At 36.0% G+C, this 20,936-nt stretch overlaps 1 protein-coding gene across 15 annotated transcripts in view; it reads right to left on the reverse strand.

Moving 5' to 3' along the window:
- The window catches only part of nrxn2a (neurexin 2a), a 372,119-nt gene that overhangs the window by 301,428 nt on the left and 49,755 nt on the right, over positions 1 to 20,936 (reverse strand). For 13 of the 15 annotated variants that reach the window (XM_059526521.1, XM_059526520.1, XM_059526517.1 and 10 more), the window contains exons 2-3: positions 11,948 to 12,110; positions 10,865 to 11,818 (exon numbers count right to left, since the gene is read on the reverse strand). In XM_059526521.1, the coding sequence (XP_059382504.1) occupies positions 10,865 to 11,588 (724 nt within the window). In that variant the 5' untranslated portion in view covers positions 11,589 to 11,818; positions 11,948 to 12,110. Of the gene's footprint in view, positions 1 to 10,864; positions 12,111 to 20,936 lie in introns of all 15 variants that reach the window. The other 2 variants (XM_059526506.1, XM_059526508.1) reach the window with 2 other exon arrangements.

Here is a 20,936-nt window from a genome sequence, read left to right on the forward strand (position 1 = left end):
CTTGGGAGTCTACTGTAGATTTCAGTCTGACTAAAACATGATAAAAATGCATGCACTGCTTGTTTGAGTCATAAATCAAGTCATACCCTCAAATGTTATTGTCATTACTGCAGATGACTGTTTATAGTAGATGTCTAGATGATTAGACTCATGGGAGCTGGGATGCATGTTGCTCATGTTGTTTTCTGAGACACAATGATTAAATCTATAAATGGGAGTTTCTTCAAGTTCGAAAGACTTTTATTTCCCAGGGGTTGATTTTTATTAAAACTAACAACTAACAACTTTTTTCTTTGTGCTATATGAAGGTCATATTAAACCTGTCTTGAAACTTTTAACCAACTCTGCGGCCCAAAATGCCTACTGTACTTCTCTACTATATAGTTGGTGAAAAACAGAATGTGTGGTATTCATAAAACAGTTGGTGAAAAGAACCCGGATGACAGTTTGTAAACTCTGACAGCATGCATCTGATTCAGACGGCTTGTGATTTTGAACACACCCTGTATCATAGTTTATTTTTGGTAAAGATTTTTACGTTTTTCCCTAGGAACACTAAAATATTCTACCCAAATCAACTGAAATAAGAATTTATATTACAATATGTAACCCCATCATAAACATATGAATTACTGTTTAAAACTATGATAACAAAGAGTGAAATAATTGGTTTTTCAAGTACAAAAAAAAAAAAAAACAAAAAAAAAAGTGTCCATTTTTGATGAGAAATTAGACTCGTATCTAGTCTATGATTTGTGAAGAAATCAAAGCTGGAAGAATCCATATGAATAGAACATTTTCAACCCTTGGGCTGTGTTGAAAAACTCTTCTTAAAAATTGCCTGTAAATGTCTCATTATACTAAATTGTCACCAAGTCGTGTGTTTCTCATTAAGTCAAGTATCACAGTCTTGTTTTAGGAACTGATTGGTCATTGGTCTCATTGATCGGAGCTTATGCATCATAGTTTTTGATTGAAAGAAAGCATTATTTGTGGATAATTCTGGCAGTGCTCACTCCAAAACTGAAGTAACAAGTGCAACAAGGTGGAAGAAAAAAAGTACAAAAAGTTGTAAATTGGGGGGGCTGTCTATTAATCACTAAGTTTTATTCTAATGCAATAACACTAAATAGAGTTTTCGGGAAAAAGAAAATCCCATCCAGGTCAAAATGACTGGAACACAAGATGAGGGTTACCCATGTTTCATTTCAAATCAAGCTATTGCAAAAAAAAAAAAAAAGAAAACCTTTGAGTACATTTAAGTGTCAATTTTTCGAAACTGAGATTTATACATCATCTGACAGCTGAATAAATAAGCTTTCCATTGATGTATGGTTTATTGGGATCTAACAATATTTGGCTGAGATATAACTATTTGAAAATCGCCTTTGAATTTGTCCAAATGAACTCTTAACAATGCATATTACTAATCAAAAATTAAGTTTTGATATATTTACGGTAGGAAATTTAGAAAAATTTCTTCATGGAATATGATCTTTACTTAATATTCTAATAATTTTTGGCATAAAAGAAAAATCGATAATTTTGACCCATACAATGTTTTTTTGGCTATTTCTAAAAATACCCAAGTGACTTAAGACTGGTTTTGTGGTCAGGCGTCACATTTGACCAAAAAACTTTCAAATGTCATTTACACCATTTTCCTTGCTATTAAATGTACAGTAAATATATAGTACATAATCTGTGATGTGTAGCAAATGACACTGGAACTTTAAGACTTTAAGGGGGAAAAATGGCAGAATTCTTGGCAGAAAATGGCCAAGTTAATTACTTTAAATAAATTCATCAAACCATTATCATTACCATCAAGTAAAGTGACTTGCTTTTATAGCACTTATAGCAACAATATATATTGTATCAAATCCGTTTTTCAGAAAACTAGGCCTTCATATATACTCGTTGTAGATAAATGTTCAAGTGAAGAGAGAGAATGTACCATGCTTTCCTCCTCCAAGGCACACATTACAATTTATGTAAATTACAAAGCTAAATATTATCTACTTACATAATATGAATAACACTAATCACGTGTTCATTGTTTTAATTATTCATATGAATAAATCTGGGTAGAGAAAAAAAAAGTAATTTGGGACTCATTAATACCGTAATTTGAATGTAATGACGTTGAAAACACATTCTCCAAGAGGCCAAAAGGTCAGGTGTTTCCTTAATGACATACTCGAGACCACAGGACCGACGAGCGCAGGGCCAAGCAAGGCACGGAAAGCCTCTACTATGAAATAACAGGAGTCAAGGGAGTACGTCAAAGGCTTGCTAGGTGGAGCTAGTGTGGGTTTGGATGGTCTAGTCATGGAAGGTGAGTCAGATCACTGTTGCCACTGTGATAATGAGGAGAATGTAGCTGTGAGAGGATCTGTTTGAAGCTCTTAAAAGGTGGAGGGCAACAATCCTCGCTCTAAAACACTAATGAGAACACATGGTGGCTTCCACATGGCCATTGAAAACACAGACCTAACCCTGCAGCCAATTAAAGAGGGATCTTTGCGAATGTTATTTTGCGATCATCATTATGTGGCCATGGAGACGGCGGCATGTAAACGAGCACCTGGGAGAGGGAGCGCTGCTTTATTATCCATTTTCCTAATCTCGGTCACTCAATGGCTACAAATTAAATCCGAGGTTTCCAAGCAGATCTTAATGGACTGCTTTATCAATGAAAAGGCAATTAGGACTATGTCTGTCAGATACCACAGGTGCGAGGGGGGACGTTAGCACACCCCAACAATGTTTGCAAAGGGAAACTGAAAGCACATCAAAAGCTGGGACAAAAGACGACACAAAACCCTCAGTGCAAATGCTGCTCGATTGCCTGGAGCAAGACAGTAAATCTCTTAATCACACTGTGTTTGTGGGAGCTGCTTGCTTGGCTCTGGATATCAGGCCATGCAAAACTGTCAGCCGTCCATAAATCACGAGGGCCGCTTTAACCTTTACAAGTGCTCTCCTCGGCTCCCTAAAATTGTTCATGGCGACAAAGTCCCGGAGAATTGTAATGAATCAAGCATGGCCGTGAGGGCTGACATGGTGACAGTGTCTGGAGCTTCTCAAAATGAGCGTGTGAGGCTAGTGCCACGCGGGTTTTTAGCATGATCTCAGCCTGTCAGTCTTAAAAAGCCAGAGTGGCATGTAATCTGTCTCTATTTAGTGAAGTGATTCTAATCCCTCTCTTGATCTGAATCAGATCCTCCAGTGTGAACTCGAATGAAACGAGGCATGTCCATCTACCACCACAATAGAGGAAGTGTCTTTTTACAGTAGCTAAAATATACAATCCACAGACTTTTTGATTGTTATTGCAGTAAATCAATAAAATAGGTGTCAGCAACTTAACAAAAGAGCTTCTCATCTGGAGCATGGCTTCTCAACAGCATCTTATTGGCAGCTAGTATTATTATCTAGTATTATTATTAAAAGTTATTATTTTTAATCAGGCAAAAAGAACACAGATGCTGAAAATCACTTTCACAATGTCTCACTTTAACTGTACCTTAAAGCTGGAATGAGCAGCCTAGTCCCCTGCCAGCTTAAAGAAACGCCTAGGGACACCTCTCTTTGGTGAGCACCTGTCTCACGATTGTTAATGCATTCTTTTAAAAAAAAAATTATACAAAAAATGTATTCTTAAACTACTTTTTCACTGTATCTCAATTCCATTGCTGTTTTAGTCTCCTAGGGCACAAAAGTAGGGGTAACACTTTAGTATAGAGACCAATTCTCACTATTAACTAGTTGCTTATTAGTAGGGGTGTAAATCGGATTGTTCATCATGATACGATACGATATCGATGCTCACACCCAGTGATGCTATATTTTTCAATACCTCAAAAAATTCTACGATACAATTACGTTTCGATCTGATACAGGAGTATATTGATCGATAGATCAATATTTTGATATTATATAGCTATTTTAAACGATGCTCACAAATGCAACCAAAATATATAACAAGAACATTTATCTGAAATGTTTACATTCTGTACCTCAGTTGGGACATTCACAAAAACAACAAAAATAGGCCTACACATTTTTTTTATAATAAAGAAAATAAACAATTGGAAAAACAATTCTGGCTGCTACTATGGGCTCAGTGCTAAAAATCTTTTCTATAGATACCACATTACAAGCAATAGCAGGAAATAAATGCAATACAACAAAGACATAAGTTCAATAAACAGTGCTTTTCAGGCTTTTCAGCATCAGTCAAAAATACATTTCCAAGTATGCTACAGAAATTTAAGGCTAAACACATGTAAAATAACTGCACAGTCTTCACTGTATAAATTAAATATAGAATAATCATTTTTGAAGTTACAACGGTTATTTAGTCAGGAGCAGCGAGCACTTGTATTTTTCTATGACAGCATTATTTATTATTAGTTTCCTTTCACTTTAAGAACAAAACACGGATTTAATATACTGATACGCATGCCTTTTCTTTCTCAACTGTTTATGTTAAGACATAAGTCTAACCAACTGTGTTTACTAGGATATTCACCAAAACACGCATTTTGATTTAATTTATATTATTAATTAATATGATATTAATCCATGCACAAAAAAGCTGAAGATTTAGTATTTGCGCGGTCTAGACGCTGTTGTCTGAGTGCTAGCTCGCGCTTAGACGTATGCGCTGAAAACTTCTGTTACGCCAACAACCCCGAGTATCTTTTATACTTCAACTTGTGTATTCGGTCGGGCAGGGGCAGTCCTTATAGTCCAGAAAAATAAGTTTGAGCGAGAATGCACACGTTGGCGTTAATGCATAGACGGACATTATGTGAAAATATGAACAGTTCAAAATGGTCCCTATACTTTATATTTATACTACAGATATCGATATTTTATGTGTGGCATCGATGCATTGTATCGTCAGACATCGTATCGATGTATCGATCCATATCGATGAATCGTTACACCCCTACTTATTAGCATGCCTATTAATAACATATTGGCTGCTTATTAATACTTATAAAGCACATATTCTGCATGACCATCCCTAATCCTACCCCTAAACTTAACAACTACCTTATTAACCATTAATAAGCAGCAAATTAGTAGCTTTTTAAAGCAAAAGTTATAGTTAATGGTTTGCTAATAGCAAGAATTTGAGCTTAAAATAAAGTGCGACCAAAGTAATATTTTTACCCTGATGTCTACTTGGTAAACAAGTGCACTTTTGCTAAAATTTTAGAAGTGAAAGTCTAAGTCTGGGCCAAGGTTACAAGAAAATGTATTCATTAAAGGCTTTTTTTTAAGCATAAAGGCTGAAGTATGAAGGCATGATAAAATATTTACAAGAAAAATCTAACCTTCATATAAATAAAAAAAAATGTTTGCTTAAACAACATAAATAAAAAATATACAGTTCTTGTAATTGAAGAAACTGTCATTAATATATAATTTGATAATGCACTGATCCTAGCATTATGGTCTGTTAAATTACATATTTTTTTTAAATCAGGAACGAATAAATGTTATTCAAATTACATCAATGACACTTAAGAACTTATTTAATGAGAATTACCTAGCAAGTAGTAAGCTAAATAAGTAACCCTGATGTTTTGTGGATGAAAACCATGAAAACATGAACTCCAGGAATACCCATTTGTAGCTTAGCAGTCTGCCTTTATTTTCCACCATACACATTTTGAAAATGCAAAGCCACACAAGCAAACCAGCAAATGCACTTGAGTGCACAGGGATGGGATTTGGAGTGTCTTTCCTAGGTCTAAGAGCAAATCTGACAAGCTCCAACAAGCTCCTTTTATTAAACAAAGAAAGCAAATGCAAGCAATATCTAACACGAAGATCCTTCCCCTCTGAGAAGTAGAGCTAGCATTAATTTTGACCTTGCAAAGACCTGCCGCAAAAATCAGGTGGTGTGTTGACAGATCATGTAGACCTACCGATAACTGTGTGTTCCTCACATGAAAGAAAATAAGTGGGTGAATCATGAGGAACACTGAGTTGGAAAATTACGTTTCATATGAATTCTCATCCTCCTGTGCCGATTTTTTTTTTTTTTTTCACTGACACCAAAGATAGATGTCAATATCTATATATCTATATGTAGAACTGATATTTGATCTTCCTGTAATTCAAATACATCCAACATTATTAGTAACACCAAATTCATTCTATTAACCACAGTTAATCGACAAATAAAAAAAATCTGCATTAAAAGGAATACTTCACACAAAAATAAATGTTATTTACTCTTGATTCGGTCAGCAGTTTCAAGTTAACAGCTCACTGGAGGGGAAGATTATCAACAAAAAATCTTCAATTTCAGCCCATTTCCCACAGGAAGCTATTATAAGGTTTCAAAAGACAGGGACTGTGTTGTATTGCAAATGGCCACCAAGCAAAATTAAGAAGGCAGCTGAAAAGACTCCATGTCCTGCTTTAATTAATTGCTGAATTGCTGCCTTGTGTTTAAACCATTATTTGGCTTCTTGTGCCCTCTGCCAAGTGCGGTAAACTATGGTGCTGATTACTGCACAACCGGCAACTGGCGAAAACACACAAGCCCTGAGCCGGGTGAATGTAGCTAACCTCACTCGCTTGAGTTTTGGCCCCAAAAGAAATACAAAACTGCACAATGGCAGCAGATGCCTGTCTGAAAGCGAAATACAGACATGCTTGCATCCTTGGCACACACAGCTCGATGTTGAGGGTGACCCAGACTAATTTGTGTTGATAAATAAGACAGACTCTCTGTCTACATTATTTAATCCTGGGGAGCGGATGGCCTTGTTTTCATAGTGAAAGCTTGTTCCCTGTACACTTAAAGAAAAGCCTCTGCGAATCGAGTCTCTGATACAGACTAAAATGCCCACAGAAGTCCAACGCTACTGCACATGAAAAGGTTTTTTGTTTGATGCAAACTAGACCTCTTCAGGCACTGTGCTCTTGCTTTTAAAGAAATATTAAGTAGACTGTTCGGGTGGGCGGTATGACCAATACCTTATATCACTGTATGAGTAATTGTATATCATGGTAACCGTATATATAATGATAAAGTTATTTCTGCAATATTGAAACCACTGTCACTCAAACAGTATGGCACTAGTATTGCCAAGGTCATGGGTTAGATCCCCAGGGAAGCCATTAACTGATAGAAGGTAAATGCATCTACCAAATTCATAAGTGTAAAATAAAATAAAGAAAATCTAATCATGACTATAATGAAAAGTAGGATTAATTAATTAATGAATATAATGCAAGTTATTCATAAATACAAATTATTATAGATGCTATAAAGATGAGTATTTGGTTAGCAAACAAATTAAGTAATTTAAAAATACAAATATTATAAACAATGAATCAGTGAATCAAAGAAATTATACTGATTAATACTATTTAATTAATAAAAAAATTAATAAAAAAACGATGTAATTAATACTATTAAATACATTTGCACATTTTGGTTTGCTTTGTACTAGTGATTGGACAAACTCATGAATAAATAAATAGAAATTAAGATATAAAATACAATAAAAATAAAATGCAAAATAAATGCTGTTGATTTTAATATAACAATAACAACTATAGCTCGATATACTGAGTGAATGTTCTTTTTTCTGAATAGATGGAAAAATTAAAAAGAAAAGAAAAGAAGAGAAAAGAAAAAAGAAAAGAACAGAACAGAACAGAACAGAACAGAACAGAACACTGGAAGCACCCATCTGTGACAGTTTGCAAAGTATATTATTTTTGCTTGCTATAGTTTTTTGCTTGGTGTCAGATTCTTCAAACCACAACAAGGATATACCGCAGTATAAACGCTACAGCAGAATCTCCTCCAGCTTTGCAAGACTGTGGTACCGTACAAATAAAAGTGAAAGCCTGCGTTCGTCATCTCCAGACATATAAAAGCATCCCGTTAATGAGGGACACATTGTGCCTGTATTCCATTCTGCTTATTTGCCTTTTAAAATGATAACCGTATTGATTTTAAGAGCTCCCAGCAGGCCCGTGTTAATGCTGTGTATATATATATATATATATATGCCACAGAAGCAGTGGCGATAATACAGCATCTGACCAGCACTGCAGTTTATGCACCACTCATGCATTGGGTTGAGATCTCATTAGCATGCTTGATGCAGATGCAAGAGAAAAGATGCACACACTGCTGATATATCGCTTTGGCCTAGATTTCCATTTTGGCGAGGGCAGCCTTAATTGATACTGACGGTCCTCTTAGCTTTGAGGGTAAAAGCCTGCGAAATTTCACCTGGGAGGTTTGACAAGGGCGCGGCGATGGAGACCACTTCCCACTCACAGTCTGGGAATATTGTTAAATATGAAAAGACACGCGCGTAATTAACCGCCACCGTTTGATGAGTCTCTGCTAATTCTTCAGAGGATTTGTTATATCAATACTTAACTATAAATAATAATTACACCGTGACTCTTGATTATCTATGCATTTTTTAAAATACTTAAATACTCCTCTGTGTTTGATAAATCGGTCTTCCGATGGATAATCCCTGGAGTAAAAGCAAGGATTTAAGGCATATGAAAACCAATTGTTCCTTTTAATATTGTCCTTTACCAGTGTCAAATCCAATTTGCTCTATCAACTTTCAGGATGATTTATTTTTCTGTTCTTAACGTCTCCCCGTCCCACATATCTCTATTCTTTTGAAGCACCAGAATATTTCATCTTAATTCGAAACGCACTTGCTGGACTCCGTCACGCTGGCGTTCTCTCGGTACAGAGCAAAGCGCCGCTTCCCGCCGACTCCACAGTGGGTAACCTGAGACTGCATTAAGTGAAAAGCCAAGCGCGAGCTGCCATGGTCTCTGTCCTTGCTGCTTGTTCAATTAGAAGGAGAAACGCGACAAATATATTTCTGTATGAAGTCATGCAGATTTGGCCTCGGGTTTAACACTGTACCGCCATATGACAGACTGTGTCTTCTCTGAAGGGCAGAGACATTGCTGAGTGGCCCTAATTAGTCTACATATGTCACCTAGAACAGTTTCTATGGCAAATTGCTCTCCCATGCTCCAACACATGTCTATGTTTTCATCAAATTAGTACTGGAATATGCTACACATGCATACAGATTGTACACAGCTAAAATTACTAATGCAAACACAGTTCTGATCATTTTCTGGTGGAATACATCAGTCCGGAAGGCTCGGATATGATTTACTAGTGCTTTGTATTGGATTTCACATAATAATACGGATATAAAATGTAAGATGTCTCACTGTGAAAATGCTGGCATGATTTAGTGGATTATTAATTTGGCAGGTAGCATGATTTTCATATATATTTCAGAATTTTCTCTATCTATTTGTTATATCTAGATTTCCCCCTCTTTTTGTTTAGCTACATTTTCAATATTTAAAAGGCTAAAAGAAACCATTTGATTTAAATAAAGCTTACAACAGGATACAAATAATGTGCTATATGTTTGAGATGCTATTTTCCCCCATATCAATCCTTTATTTACAGTTAAAATAAATTGCTTTTTTTGTCTGAACATCTGTAAACATGCAAACCCTCTGAACCTGGTCTAATGGGATCTACATCCAAAGATACCTCATTAGCTATAAATTCTCAAGGCATTTTAAAAAGCTAATGTGCAGTAATACAAGACCATCTGAAACACACCACAGTAAAAGTGTTTTTTCAGTGCTTCATTAAAGTCAGCATGAAATGAAAATTAAGCCTGTTATAGAACCCATTCCTTGTTTTTGTTTTTTTTGACCTCATCATTTTAAAATAAAAATGTCATATTTCAGTATGCTGTATTTTCCAATAATTTATTCTGCTAAAACTTCACCTTTTTTCTCCTACCCCCATTTTAATGCTACACACACATCTAAATCAATCAACAACCGATGCATAGAAGCAAGTCTGTTCCTGTTACACCTGGATGCATGTCACAACATGGAAGAAAAGATATGCCGCAACTTCCGTTTTATCACAACTTCAAAGGAATGGTTCAGCTACACTTTTCTTACTCACCATCATTCCAAACCTGTATGAATTTATATTCAAAAAATGCAAAAGGTGATTTTTTTGGAGAACATCCTGTCCACTCTTCTTAACATAATGAAAGTGAACGAGACCTCAGTGTCAAGTAGCAAAAATGGTAAAAAAAAAAAAATATATATATATATATATATATATATTAAAACACCACAAATGAGTACTATGCTATTCATAGACTTCTAAAGTCATATAATAGCTTTGTGTGTATTTTGAACACACAGTTTAACTTCTTGAAAACTGACATCTGCCCTAAACTTTAACTCACTGGTTCACTGATCAAGTCACGTTGGATAACAGTTCACTTGAGAGGACGAATATCACTGAATATAGTCTTCATTTCAGTATGTCCCTCACACAAAGCTCTCATATGACTTCAGAAGACTTGAAACATACAGTAGTACAGAATTCATATAAACCACTTTTAAGCTGCTTTTGCACCCTTTTCAAATCTTCAAAATCCCATCATTGTAACTAATAGAAAAGAGTGACCAGAATATAGTATAGTTCGAAATGAAAATCACCCTCATTTTGTTCCAAACCCATGCAGTGCCAGAATTTCCATGTTTGGCTGAGCTATTTCTACATTACAACATCGTGCTGCAGTATCACTGTAGATATTGCAAACATTTTTGCAGTTCCAACTGCAGTTTAAGAGCAGATAATGGTTAATAATTTCCAACTCCTGAGCCCTTGAGTTCCTTAAAAGCAAACATTTTACCTTGACAGCCAAGCATGTTATCAAGTAAGAAATTGTGATAAGTACATCTTCAAGTTATGTAAGGCCTTGAAGCACATCACCTTGCTTACCTTCAGTGCAGTATTTCCCTTTGTAGCCAGTATTGGAGCAATCGCACAGCACCTCGCTGTCACGAATGGAGCAGCGTCCTCCATTGCTGCAGGGGTTTTGTTTGGTACACAGGTATTCCAGATCATTCTTCACACCCTGACTGTCCAGGAGAGCAGGAAGAGTCTCTCCTAACATCAAGTTTGCGATCAGGCCTCGGAAAGGCGGCTCGTACTTGACCGTGCTGGACGTGAGGGCCGAGAGACGCACATCCGGTGGGATGCCACCCACGTACAAGTCGCTCGCCACCATCATTTCCCTACGCTTGGACTTCACCTCCGCCACTTTGCTTTCCCCGTCCATTGCCAACATGGTCTCACGGTAATTCCTCGTGAGCAGCACGCGATGCCAGCGTTCATCGTTGACGTGTGTCTCCATGTGCAACGAGGCCGGCTCGCCGCAGTGGATGGCGAAGCGCAACTGCAGACGACCATCGTTGATCAATAGCTCCAGGAAGTCACAGTTGCCACCATCGTCCAGGTACAGCACTACAGCTTTGCTTATATTCGTCTTCATGGTGAAGCTCAGCTCTCCAGTGGCCCCCGCCTCCCAGGGTCCATAGCGAACCCACTGACCGGGCAGACCGTCGAACTCCAGAGCCATGGTGACTGCAATGGCCACCATGAGCCCCAGCCAAACAGTGGCCTGCGAGAACTTCGCACTGCACCTCCACTTCCGCGTCATCATCTTCCAAGCGTGCTCCTAATCCTCCTTTTCTAATGTTCCGTTTCTCTTAATCCACTGCAGAGGAGAGATTTATTCCCAGTCTAGCGTATTAATTTATCTGGCCTTTCCAAAATAGCACTGCAGAAATAGCAAGGTCCCAGTTTTCTAAAAAAAACCTAATATTTTAGAGTTTCTTTTCACTTGATTCTCCATCTTGATTCTCTTCTGAATAACTCCATTGAGGAACACTTCTGAAAGAACATATATATATATATATATGTATATATAAAACTCACACAGTACTTAGTGCTTTGGAATCTAAAACTGCCCTAAAAATCTAGTTGACTCGACATGTTAAAAGACCGATTTATGCATCTCACCCTCTGGCAAAAGTAGGATTACTGCTGCGGTTGTATTTTTCGTTTTGTGGGTAGTAGGTCAAATACATGATTTCTTTCCCCAGAAAACCTCAACTTCCTTTAGAGATGTGCATCTGCGTTCCACCGGTAAGTCGTCACCACCAGAAATCCTCTGACCAGGCCTCTGAAAGTTTAAAAATAAAACAGTATGTTAATTTATGACCAAACTCACATGCACTCCTAAATTTTGTCTGTGACTCACATCAAAGTACAATCATTTCTTCATGCCATTGGTTGTGAATTTCTATTAGGAGACCAGTTTGATCACAAAATCAAGACCTGACAGTTTTATTCCCTCAGCTTAGAATCTTTGAGCATAATGAAATCAATCTTTAATGCACTTTGCATTGTAACAGACTGAGCTAGTAGACAGATCCCCTCATTGGCTTTGCAAATTTGCCGATAAGTTCACAGATGAATTTTCACAAACCAGCTCGCAGCTAGTGTTTTAAACAGCTTTGAGCCCCTGAAGCCCTCTCAGTCAATCAACACCTCTCTCTTTCACCCATATAGTGGCTGAGCATAGTAGTTCACTAGACACAGCGTCTGACAGCAGAGGATGACAGATAATAAGACAGAATGTGAGCGTAGTACGGGCATCAGGTGAGGAGTGTAAATGATGCATGTTTATTAATGAGGAGTATGCAGTGGCATGATCATTCCACACTCCTTTTATTCGTGCACTCTGTATGTGTGCCGAATTCATTAAAGGGAATATGCAAATCTGTGATAACTGCTCAATGCTTACAGCAAATCAACAGTAACGTCTGATATTGCGGGTCAGTTTTGAGTGCTAGGCTGTGGAGTTTGCAGCAGACTACTGCAATATACGGCCCACTGTAGGAATTCCACAGCATATAACCAATCGCATATCAAGAGTCTGGATATACTCATAATCATTTTATGAATTACTACTTGATCAACAGAAAACACAATAGCTATTTAAAAAAAACTGTTTAATACTTGGTTTCCATTGGTAGTTTGATGTAAACTGAGGCAAGCATTTCACAAAGTTTTGTGAATATAGTATACATTTATAAAAAACAAAACCCAACAATCAATCAGGAAATCAATTAATCGATCAGTCAATCAATGTTTGTCATTACTAAAGAAATAATAATAATAATAATAATAATAATCATAATAATAATAAATAACTAAAATAAAAAAATAAAGGCTGTCAAATTGATTATTCGTGATTAACTGCATCCAAAATAAAAGTTTGTTTACATAATACATGTGTGTGTACTGTGTATATTTATATTTATATATACATAAACAAACACACACAAACAAATGTATACATTTGAGAAATACATATTTATACATATTTATATTTATTTATAAAATAAATAACAACAATATATATGTGTGTGTGTATATATATATATATATATATATATATATATATATACACATACATATATATATATACATATATATATGAGGGGCCGTGCAAGACTTAATTCATTCTGGCACTCTTACACGCTTAAATTCTCCTTTCACATACATATATTCTTGCTTTCACACACTTACATTCTCCTTTCAGATACATATATTTTTTCTTTCACACACTTTCATTCTTCTTACACATGCATACATTTCTACTCTTACACACACTTACATTCTCCTTTCAGATACATATATTTTTTCTTTCACACACTTTCATTCTTCTTACACATGCATACATTTCTACTCTTACACACACTTACATTCTCCTTTCATATGCATATATTTTTGCTTTCACGCACACATACATTCTCCTTACAAATACATATATTTTTGCTTTCAAACTCATACATTCTCCTTATACATATATTTCTACTCTTACACACACATACATTCTCCTTTCACATACATATACACACATACATATATAGATGTATGTAAGAGAAGAATGTATGTATGTGCGAGAGAGAGCATAGTGGAAACGGAAGGCGTTTAGTTGAAACGGAAAGCAGGTTAGGCGCGATCAGGCTCACCGTCAGTGTTGCCAGATTGGGCGGCTTCCCGCCCAATCGGGCGGTTTTGAATTTGATTGTGCGGGTAAAAATTGTCTTGGGCGGGTGGACAAAATTTGGGCTGGTTTGGGGTCAGTTTGGCGGTTTTCTAAAATATAAATTGTATAGGCTAATTGGCTAAAAAACAAGCTCAAGTGTGCATATACTGCATCCGAACAGTCATCACGTTGTTATAAACTGCAGCACAGAAGTGCTGATGCTGATGTGGACGTCGCGGCCATACTTTTAGCCAATCACTAGTGATCTACAGACACACGTGATGATTCATGAGCAATAACGGATCTAATTTTAAATGTATGAACTGTATGAGTGATCATAATGCCTAAATATATGTTACATGGTAAAGAGTGGGAGAGTGTTTTAACACTCAAAACGTGAATTACACCTGTTGAGGGAAAGATGACACCAAGACTCTAATATTACTGCAACTCCTAAAATAGAGCACAGTTAAATTATTTAATTTATTATAACATAATCTATTTATATCTAATCTATATCTAAACAATCTTGTCTTTTATCTTTTAAACAATACAGATTGGTATATCTTCTTAGTTTTGACTGTGCAAATGTAATGTTCTACAATATGAACTTCACAAAAGACTAAAGCCCCTATTAGGACGGTATTGTTTCTCATGTGGACCGCTGTGAAAATAAATTTACATACCACCAGTGATAAACTCATGGATTCGGATGGCGATTATTATTGTTGTTGTTAATTTTCATACAGTATTTATCAATGAATGACAACACAGTTTTGACTGTTATATGTCTGCATAAACAAGTGTGAAATACCTAATTACGTTGCTTTTTCCTATCACTTATATTGGACACTTATGCATTTAAATTCTGACTGTTGACATTGAAAATGATGCATGTGTTTTTTCGAGGGTATCGGTAAAACAATTGTAAATCAATCAAATGTTTTGACGGTGACTGCTTGCTTAACCTTTAGCTAATCATATTCGGTAATTGTCTTTAATGTATTTGCCACCATTTGATCCATGGGAAATGTATCTAACGTTATTATTTATTATTTAGTTTTAAGGAGTTAAAATGGCTCTTAACGCCTTTGACTGACATGTTGTATCACATTATTTTGTTAGTTAAAGTTTTGGGCGGTTTTTTGTTGGAGTGGGCGGGTTTTTGTGAGCTTTTGGGCTGGAAATCGTCCATCCAATCTGGCAACACTGCTCACCGTGACAGGTCTTGATCAGCATGGCTGAGGAAGATGAGGAAGCCGCAGATGTATTTCAGCAAGCTATCTGGGTTTTAAAAAATAAATAAATATTATTATTGTGAAAAGGTTACATGGCCTCGTCCTTTGAGCGAGTTGTGATTGAGGACACGAGCTCAGCCTCAGTCGTGTTGCCAGATAGATGTATTATAAGCGTCCAAGGTTTTTTTTTTTTTTCATTTAATTTAGGAAGTGAATAAAGTGGGAGGTTGCAAGTTAGGGACAGCGATATCTTTATATTATTTAAATAACTCAAGACTCATTGCGGTTTATTTATTTTTAGATTTTCATTTACTTATTTAATTATTTTTTTTCAATTGCAGCTCTGCGTGCAGCAATAACTCAGTGCTAGATTAGTGATCTATAAGCGCCACCTGTTGTCAGAGATTGAATTAGCATTTTCATCAGAATCAGAAAGAGCTTTATTGCCAAGTGTTTACACACAGAAGAAATTTCGTCAGGAGCTTCCAGTACAGAAATTACAAACATAGTGCAGACACACATATAATTAAGGAAATAAAACGAATAATAATAAATAGTAATAATAAAATATTCATTAAGCCAATCTGATGTTTTTGTTTTGTGCACTTGCTTCATGTTGCATATAATTTTTTTGTTTGTTTGTTTGCTCAAGGTTAGTATGGCCAGTAACAGAGCAAAATAAACATTTAATAAATGTAAAAAAAAAAGAAAAAAAAGAAGAAGAACTAAATAAATTGGCAACGAGAATGGGAATCGGCTCATTTGATTGTAAAATAAATAAAATCCTGATCAGTGCATCCTTAACTGGAATAGTTAGGCCTACCTGAAAGACCCGAAAAAGCATGGTTTATTTATTTGTGCCAAATGGTTATTATTTATTACAATACAATGTTAACAGTCAACAATGAAAACAATAAGTCTTATTGATTGATTGATTGATTGATTGATTGATTGTGGCAAGTCCTGTGAAAATTTTGCCAGGGCAAGTAAAAAATAAATCAACCACAGGCCGAACTGGACCAGTTGAAAATGTCTTTAGCGTTAAGCCCTGTTAATACGATCAAAATCATTGTCTAAGTACTTGTACACAGATCTTTAGAACACGTTGGTTACATAATGATATGTTAAAAATAAAAACTTAAAATATGTACTTGAAAAGTAAACAGGATGACTTTGAATAGCATAACTGTAAAATTGTGAGGAAGAGCTAAGCAGGTCTTGCACATGTATTTCCTGCTCTGAGAGTGACGTCCTGCTTAAACAGGAAGTAATGGATACCAAAAAAGGTAGAAATATATATATATACAGTACAGACCAAAAGTTTGGACACACCTTCTCATTCAAAGAGTTTTCTTTATTTTCATGACTATGAAAATTGTAGATTCACACTGAAGGCATCAAAACTATGAATTAACACATGTGGAATTATATATGGAATTATATACATAACAAAAAAGTGTGAAACAACTGAAAATATGTCATATTCTAGGTTCTTCAAAGTAGCCACCTTTTGCTTTGATTACTACTTTGCACACTCTTGGCATTCTCTTGATGAGCTTCAAGAGGTAGTCACCTGAAATGGTCTTCCAACAGTCTTGAAGGAGTTCCCCGAGAGATGCTTAGCACTTGTTGGCCCTTTTGCCTTCTGTCTGCGGTCCAGCTCACCCCTAAACTATCTCGATTGGGTTCAGGTCCGGTGACTGTGGAGGCCAGGTCATCTGGCGCAGCACCCCATCACTCTCCTTCTTGGTCAAATAGCCCTTGATGCCTTCAGTGTGACTGTTTTGTCAGTGTGATATATATATATATATATATATATATATATATATATATATATATATATATATATATATATATATATATATATATATATGTATATATATATGTATATTTATATTTATGTATGTATGTATGTGTGTATGTGTGTATGTATGTATGTATATGTATATATATGTAATATATATGTATATATGTAAAAGGAAAATGCATGTGTGTGAAAGCAAAAAAAAATATGTATGTGTAAGGAGAATGTATGTGTGTAAAACAAGAATATATGTATGTGAAAGGAGAATGTAAGTGTGTGAGAGAGAGTAGAAATGTATGTATGTGAAAGGAGAATTTAAGTGTGTGAAAGCAAGAATATATGTATGTGTAAGGAGAATGTATGTGTGTGAGAGTAGAAATGTATGTATGTGAAAGGGGAATGTATGTGTGTGAGAGTAGAAATGTATGTATGTGAATGGAGAATGTATGTGTGTGAGAGTGCCAGAATAAACGTGTGTGTGTACATATAAATATACACTGTATACACATTATATTTGTAAACACAAACATTTATTTTGGATGAAAATGAAAACAAAATGAAACAAACAGCTTGTTTCCCATGACTACATAGTATAAAAGCAAATGCACCATACAACAACAATAATGTAATAATAATAATAATAATAATAGCAATAACAATAATAATAATAATAATAATAATAATAATAATAATAATAATAATAATAATAATAATAATAATAATAATAATAATAATAATAATAATAATAATAATAGTTACCTTTAAAATAAACAAATAAACAAACAACTCTTCTTGCTAAAAATAAATAAAATAAAAATAGTCACCATAATAATCATGCATAATTTATATACAAGTTGACAAATGACTTAGTTAAAATATCGATGGCCCAAAATAATGATGATGATGATGATTGCTATAAATAAAATCATTACCGTTATCATGACAAATTATTTAATTAAAATATCCAGTGAATGAAAGAATTATTGCTGATATTATCAAATTGAAAAAGCTTGCTTTACATGAATGTAATATAAAAGCAATCGCACCACACAATAATAATAATAATAATATACTACTAACTGAAATACTACTACTACTGAAATCAATCAATCAATCAATCAATCAATCAATCAGACCTAATTTAGACATAATGACAAAGAAGTCATTAAAATACCCACAGAGCACTTTTTCAGTGAATCTATCACACTGGGATGCAGGTGGTTAGAGAATAAGACAGATGAATAAGGTAACAAGTGAAGTGATGAAGACATAAGAAAGGTTTCTGAGATGAATTACCACGCACAAATGTGGCGCAACTGCTCAGTAAATTTGGCCCAGGAAAACAGATCACCGTGCAGCAGGGTGCCGTACAGAGCTCAGGGGTCCCCTCTGTTCCTCTGGCCTCATCAGCATCCATAAATAAAGGAGCTTGCATGGCAGAAGAGATGATATTAAAGCAATATGCACTCCATGTGCAAAGAAAAATTAATTTGATCACACAAAATGCAAGCTTAATTTCTCATTTGTTTCTAATTAATTACTGTAATTGTGCACAAGAGGACTTTTCAAAAGACCTTAAAAGTGATAACAGCTTTTCTGCCTTTCAAAACATGGCCTTAAATAATGCTCTCCACTCGTTGGGGAAAGAGCATAAGTATAAATAGAAGGGTCTATTAGGTTGTTTTCTGCAAATAGTAGACAGGGGAAAAAATATGAAGTGCTGAAGATAAATTAAAAGGCCTGTTTTAAAAGGTTAAAAATGGCACAGAATCTGTGGAAAATCTACAAAAAGGTCTTGTGAAAGATTATGTTCTCTTATGTTCTCTTAAGGATTAGTGACAACATTTTTAATAGCCGTACAGCTATACAGCATGCAGCACTGTGCAATAAAGCCAACGTGCACACATGGTGATGGGAGGGGAGAGAAGAAATATAAAGCCTAAATGAAATGAAAAGTAGTTCAATTTAGATCGAATTGGCTCCTGTAACACTCAATTCTTTGCTATTCCAAATATATCGGCCATATAATTCCGCTTTAACGTGGCAGACAGACTGTTCTCCCCGCAGAAGGATCATTTTGTACTGCTGCATTGCATGCATTGTTCTGGAAGTGACAATGACTTTATTGTCTGTAAGTAACAAATAGACATAAATGTAGTGTCTCTCAAAGCGACCCCATCTCGCACTTTATCAGCACATGCCAAAGTGCCTCGGGTGCATGGCGTGCTCATTTGTAACAGGTCTTGCTAAACATATGCATGTTGGGAAACCAGTTGGAAATCCAAATAGAAAGCGTTCCTCTCTTTCTACCGGTACGGTCATTGTCATTAAGGTCATTATCTGCCCTTGAGCGTGATGCATGACTACAACACAGTGCATAACAATGAAAAGAGCAGGATAGGCGGCCCTGACAAAGTGTTTGGCATGTTCCTGTCCACTCGTGACAGTGATAAAACCCACTCCGAATTGTTATCTTCCCCCTAATAATGCTTTAGCGCATTTTTAAGCACTCCACACTTCCTGATCAAAGCCCAGTTCCCAGGTCAGTGTGCTATCTGAGCTAGAACCAAATAGAATTAGCCATGGTTTCTGCTCTTACTTTGGAGAGTAATGGACAGCATAAGGATGCACTGAGGGCACTTTAGGGAGCGAGTCCGTGGCGTGAATTTACAATTAGCACATACGCAACAAAACGCCCACTGAATACATGAGCATCTTTTGTCAAGCTTATATTTAAAGATCACATTCAAATTAGCACATTCATATTCAATTAAGCATTGCGGTTCTGCCTCACATTATTTCCTCTTGATGTTTCTTTTAATTAGCCAAACCAAATCAGCATGATTAAAAACAGAGTCCTCCTCCGCCACCTACCCACACGGAATGGCAGTTCCGGTAAAAATCTGCCCCCTTTTGTAGCTGCAGAAGAGCATTCGGGGCTGCGCTAAGCAAGAATGGCAGATGGCTAGCAAATGGTTGGTTCAGATTGTGTGTTCATGACTTCAGATTTCTTGGTCCATACGAGGAGAGATAATTGAGATGAGGTATGTGACTAGCTGTAAAGGAGATGGTAGCCTGCTTCTATGGCAGAAAAGTCGGCTGTCCTTTCAGAACCACAGACAGCAGCCAGCAAATATCAGCACCGCGGACAGCGCCGCTGACCCACCATCAGTTAGAGCTCCAGGCTTGGATGTGAGATCAGTACAGCGGCATAGGATGCAGCCGAAATCCCATTTAAGCAGAACTGTGTGAGGCTCAGAGGGAGAGAGCTATAAGCTTAAACTCCCAGATGATTGGTCTAACTCCACCTGTCCGTGATGGACGAAGGGTTCAAAGCAAGAGCAGGCAGAGGCTAGCAAACTCTTTGACATGCTTTCTGTAATCTTACACCCACTGGACCATCGCTTCAACCCATCTTTGTGGAAAACGTGCCCTTTTTACTGTGAAGTCTCATTGGGGTGGGGAATGCATTCGACCCAGGGCGACCAACCACAGCTCTGTGGAGAAAACGGTCAACATTAAACTCCTCTTGACATTTCCAAACTGACTAATTTCTAAGTTTCCATCTCAATATCTGTTAAGCATTATTACAGGGTGTTGCAAGAACTTATTTCCTAGAGCATGATATTTATATTTTTGTCATATAAAAATCTAATAAAAAATGTATTGAAAACTTATCAGGCAATTCTACTTCTTAAATAAGTAATTGTATTGTTTTATACGAATAAAACTATAAAATCTAAATAAAAGATCCAGAATTTTTATCTTAAAATATGAAAATCCATCATAAAAATATGCATGACATTAACAAGCTTTGGTCATTTAATTCTAAAAGTGTTTAAATGTCATTTCTACAGTTTATTAATAAATTACTATTAGTACTTTTATTAGTATTAGACTACACTTTTT

Source organism: Carassius carassius, chromosome 36, assembly GCF_963082965.1.
Source record: "Carassius carassius chromosome 36, fCarCar2.1, whole genome shotgun sequence".
Lineage (NCBI taxonomy): Eukaryota > Metazoa > Chordata > Actinopteri > Cypriniformes > Cyprinidae > Carassius > Carassius carassius.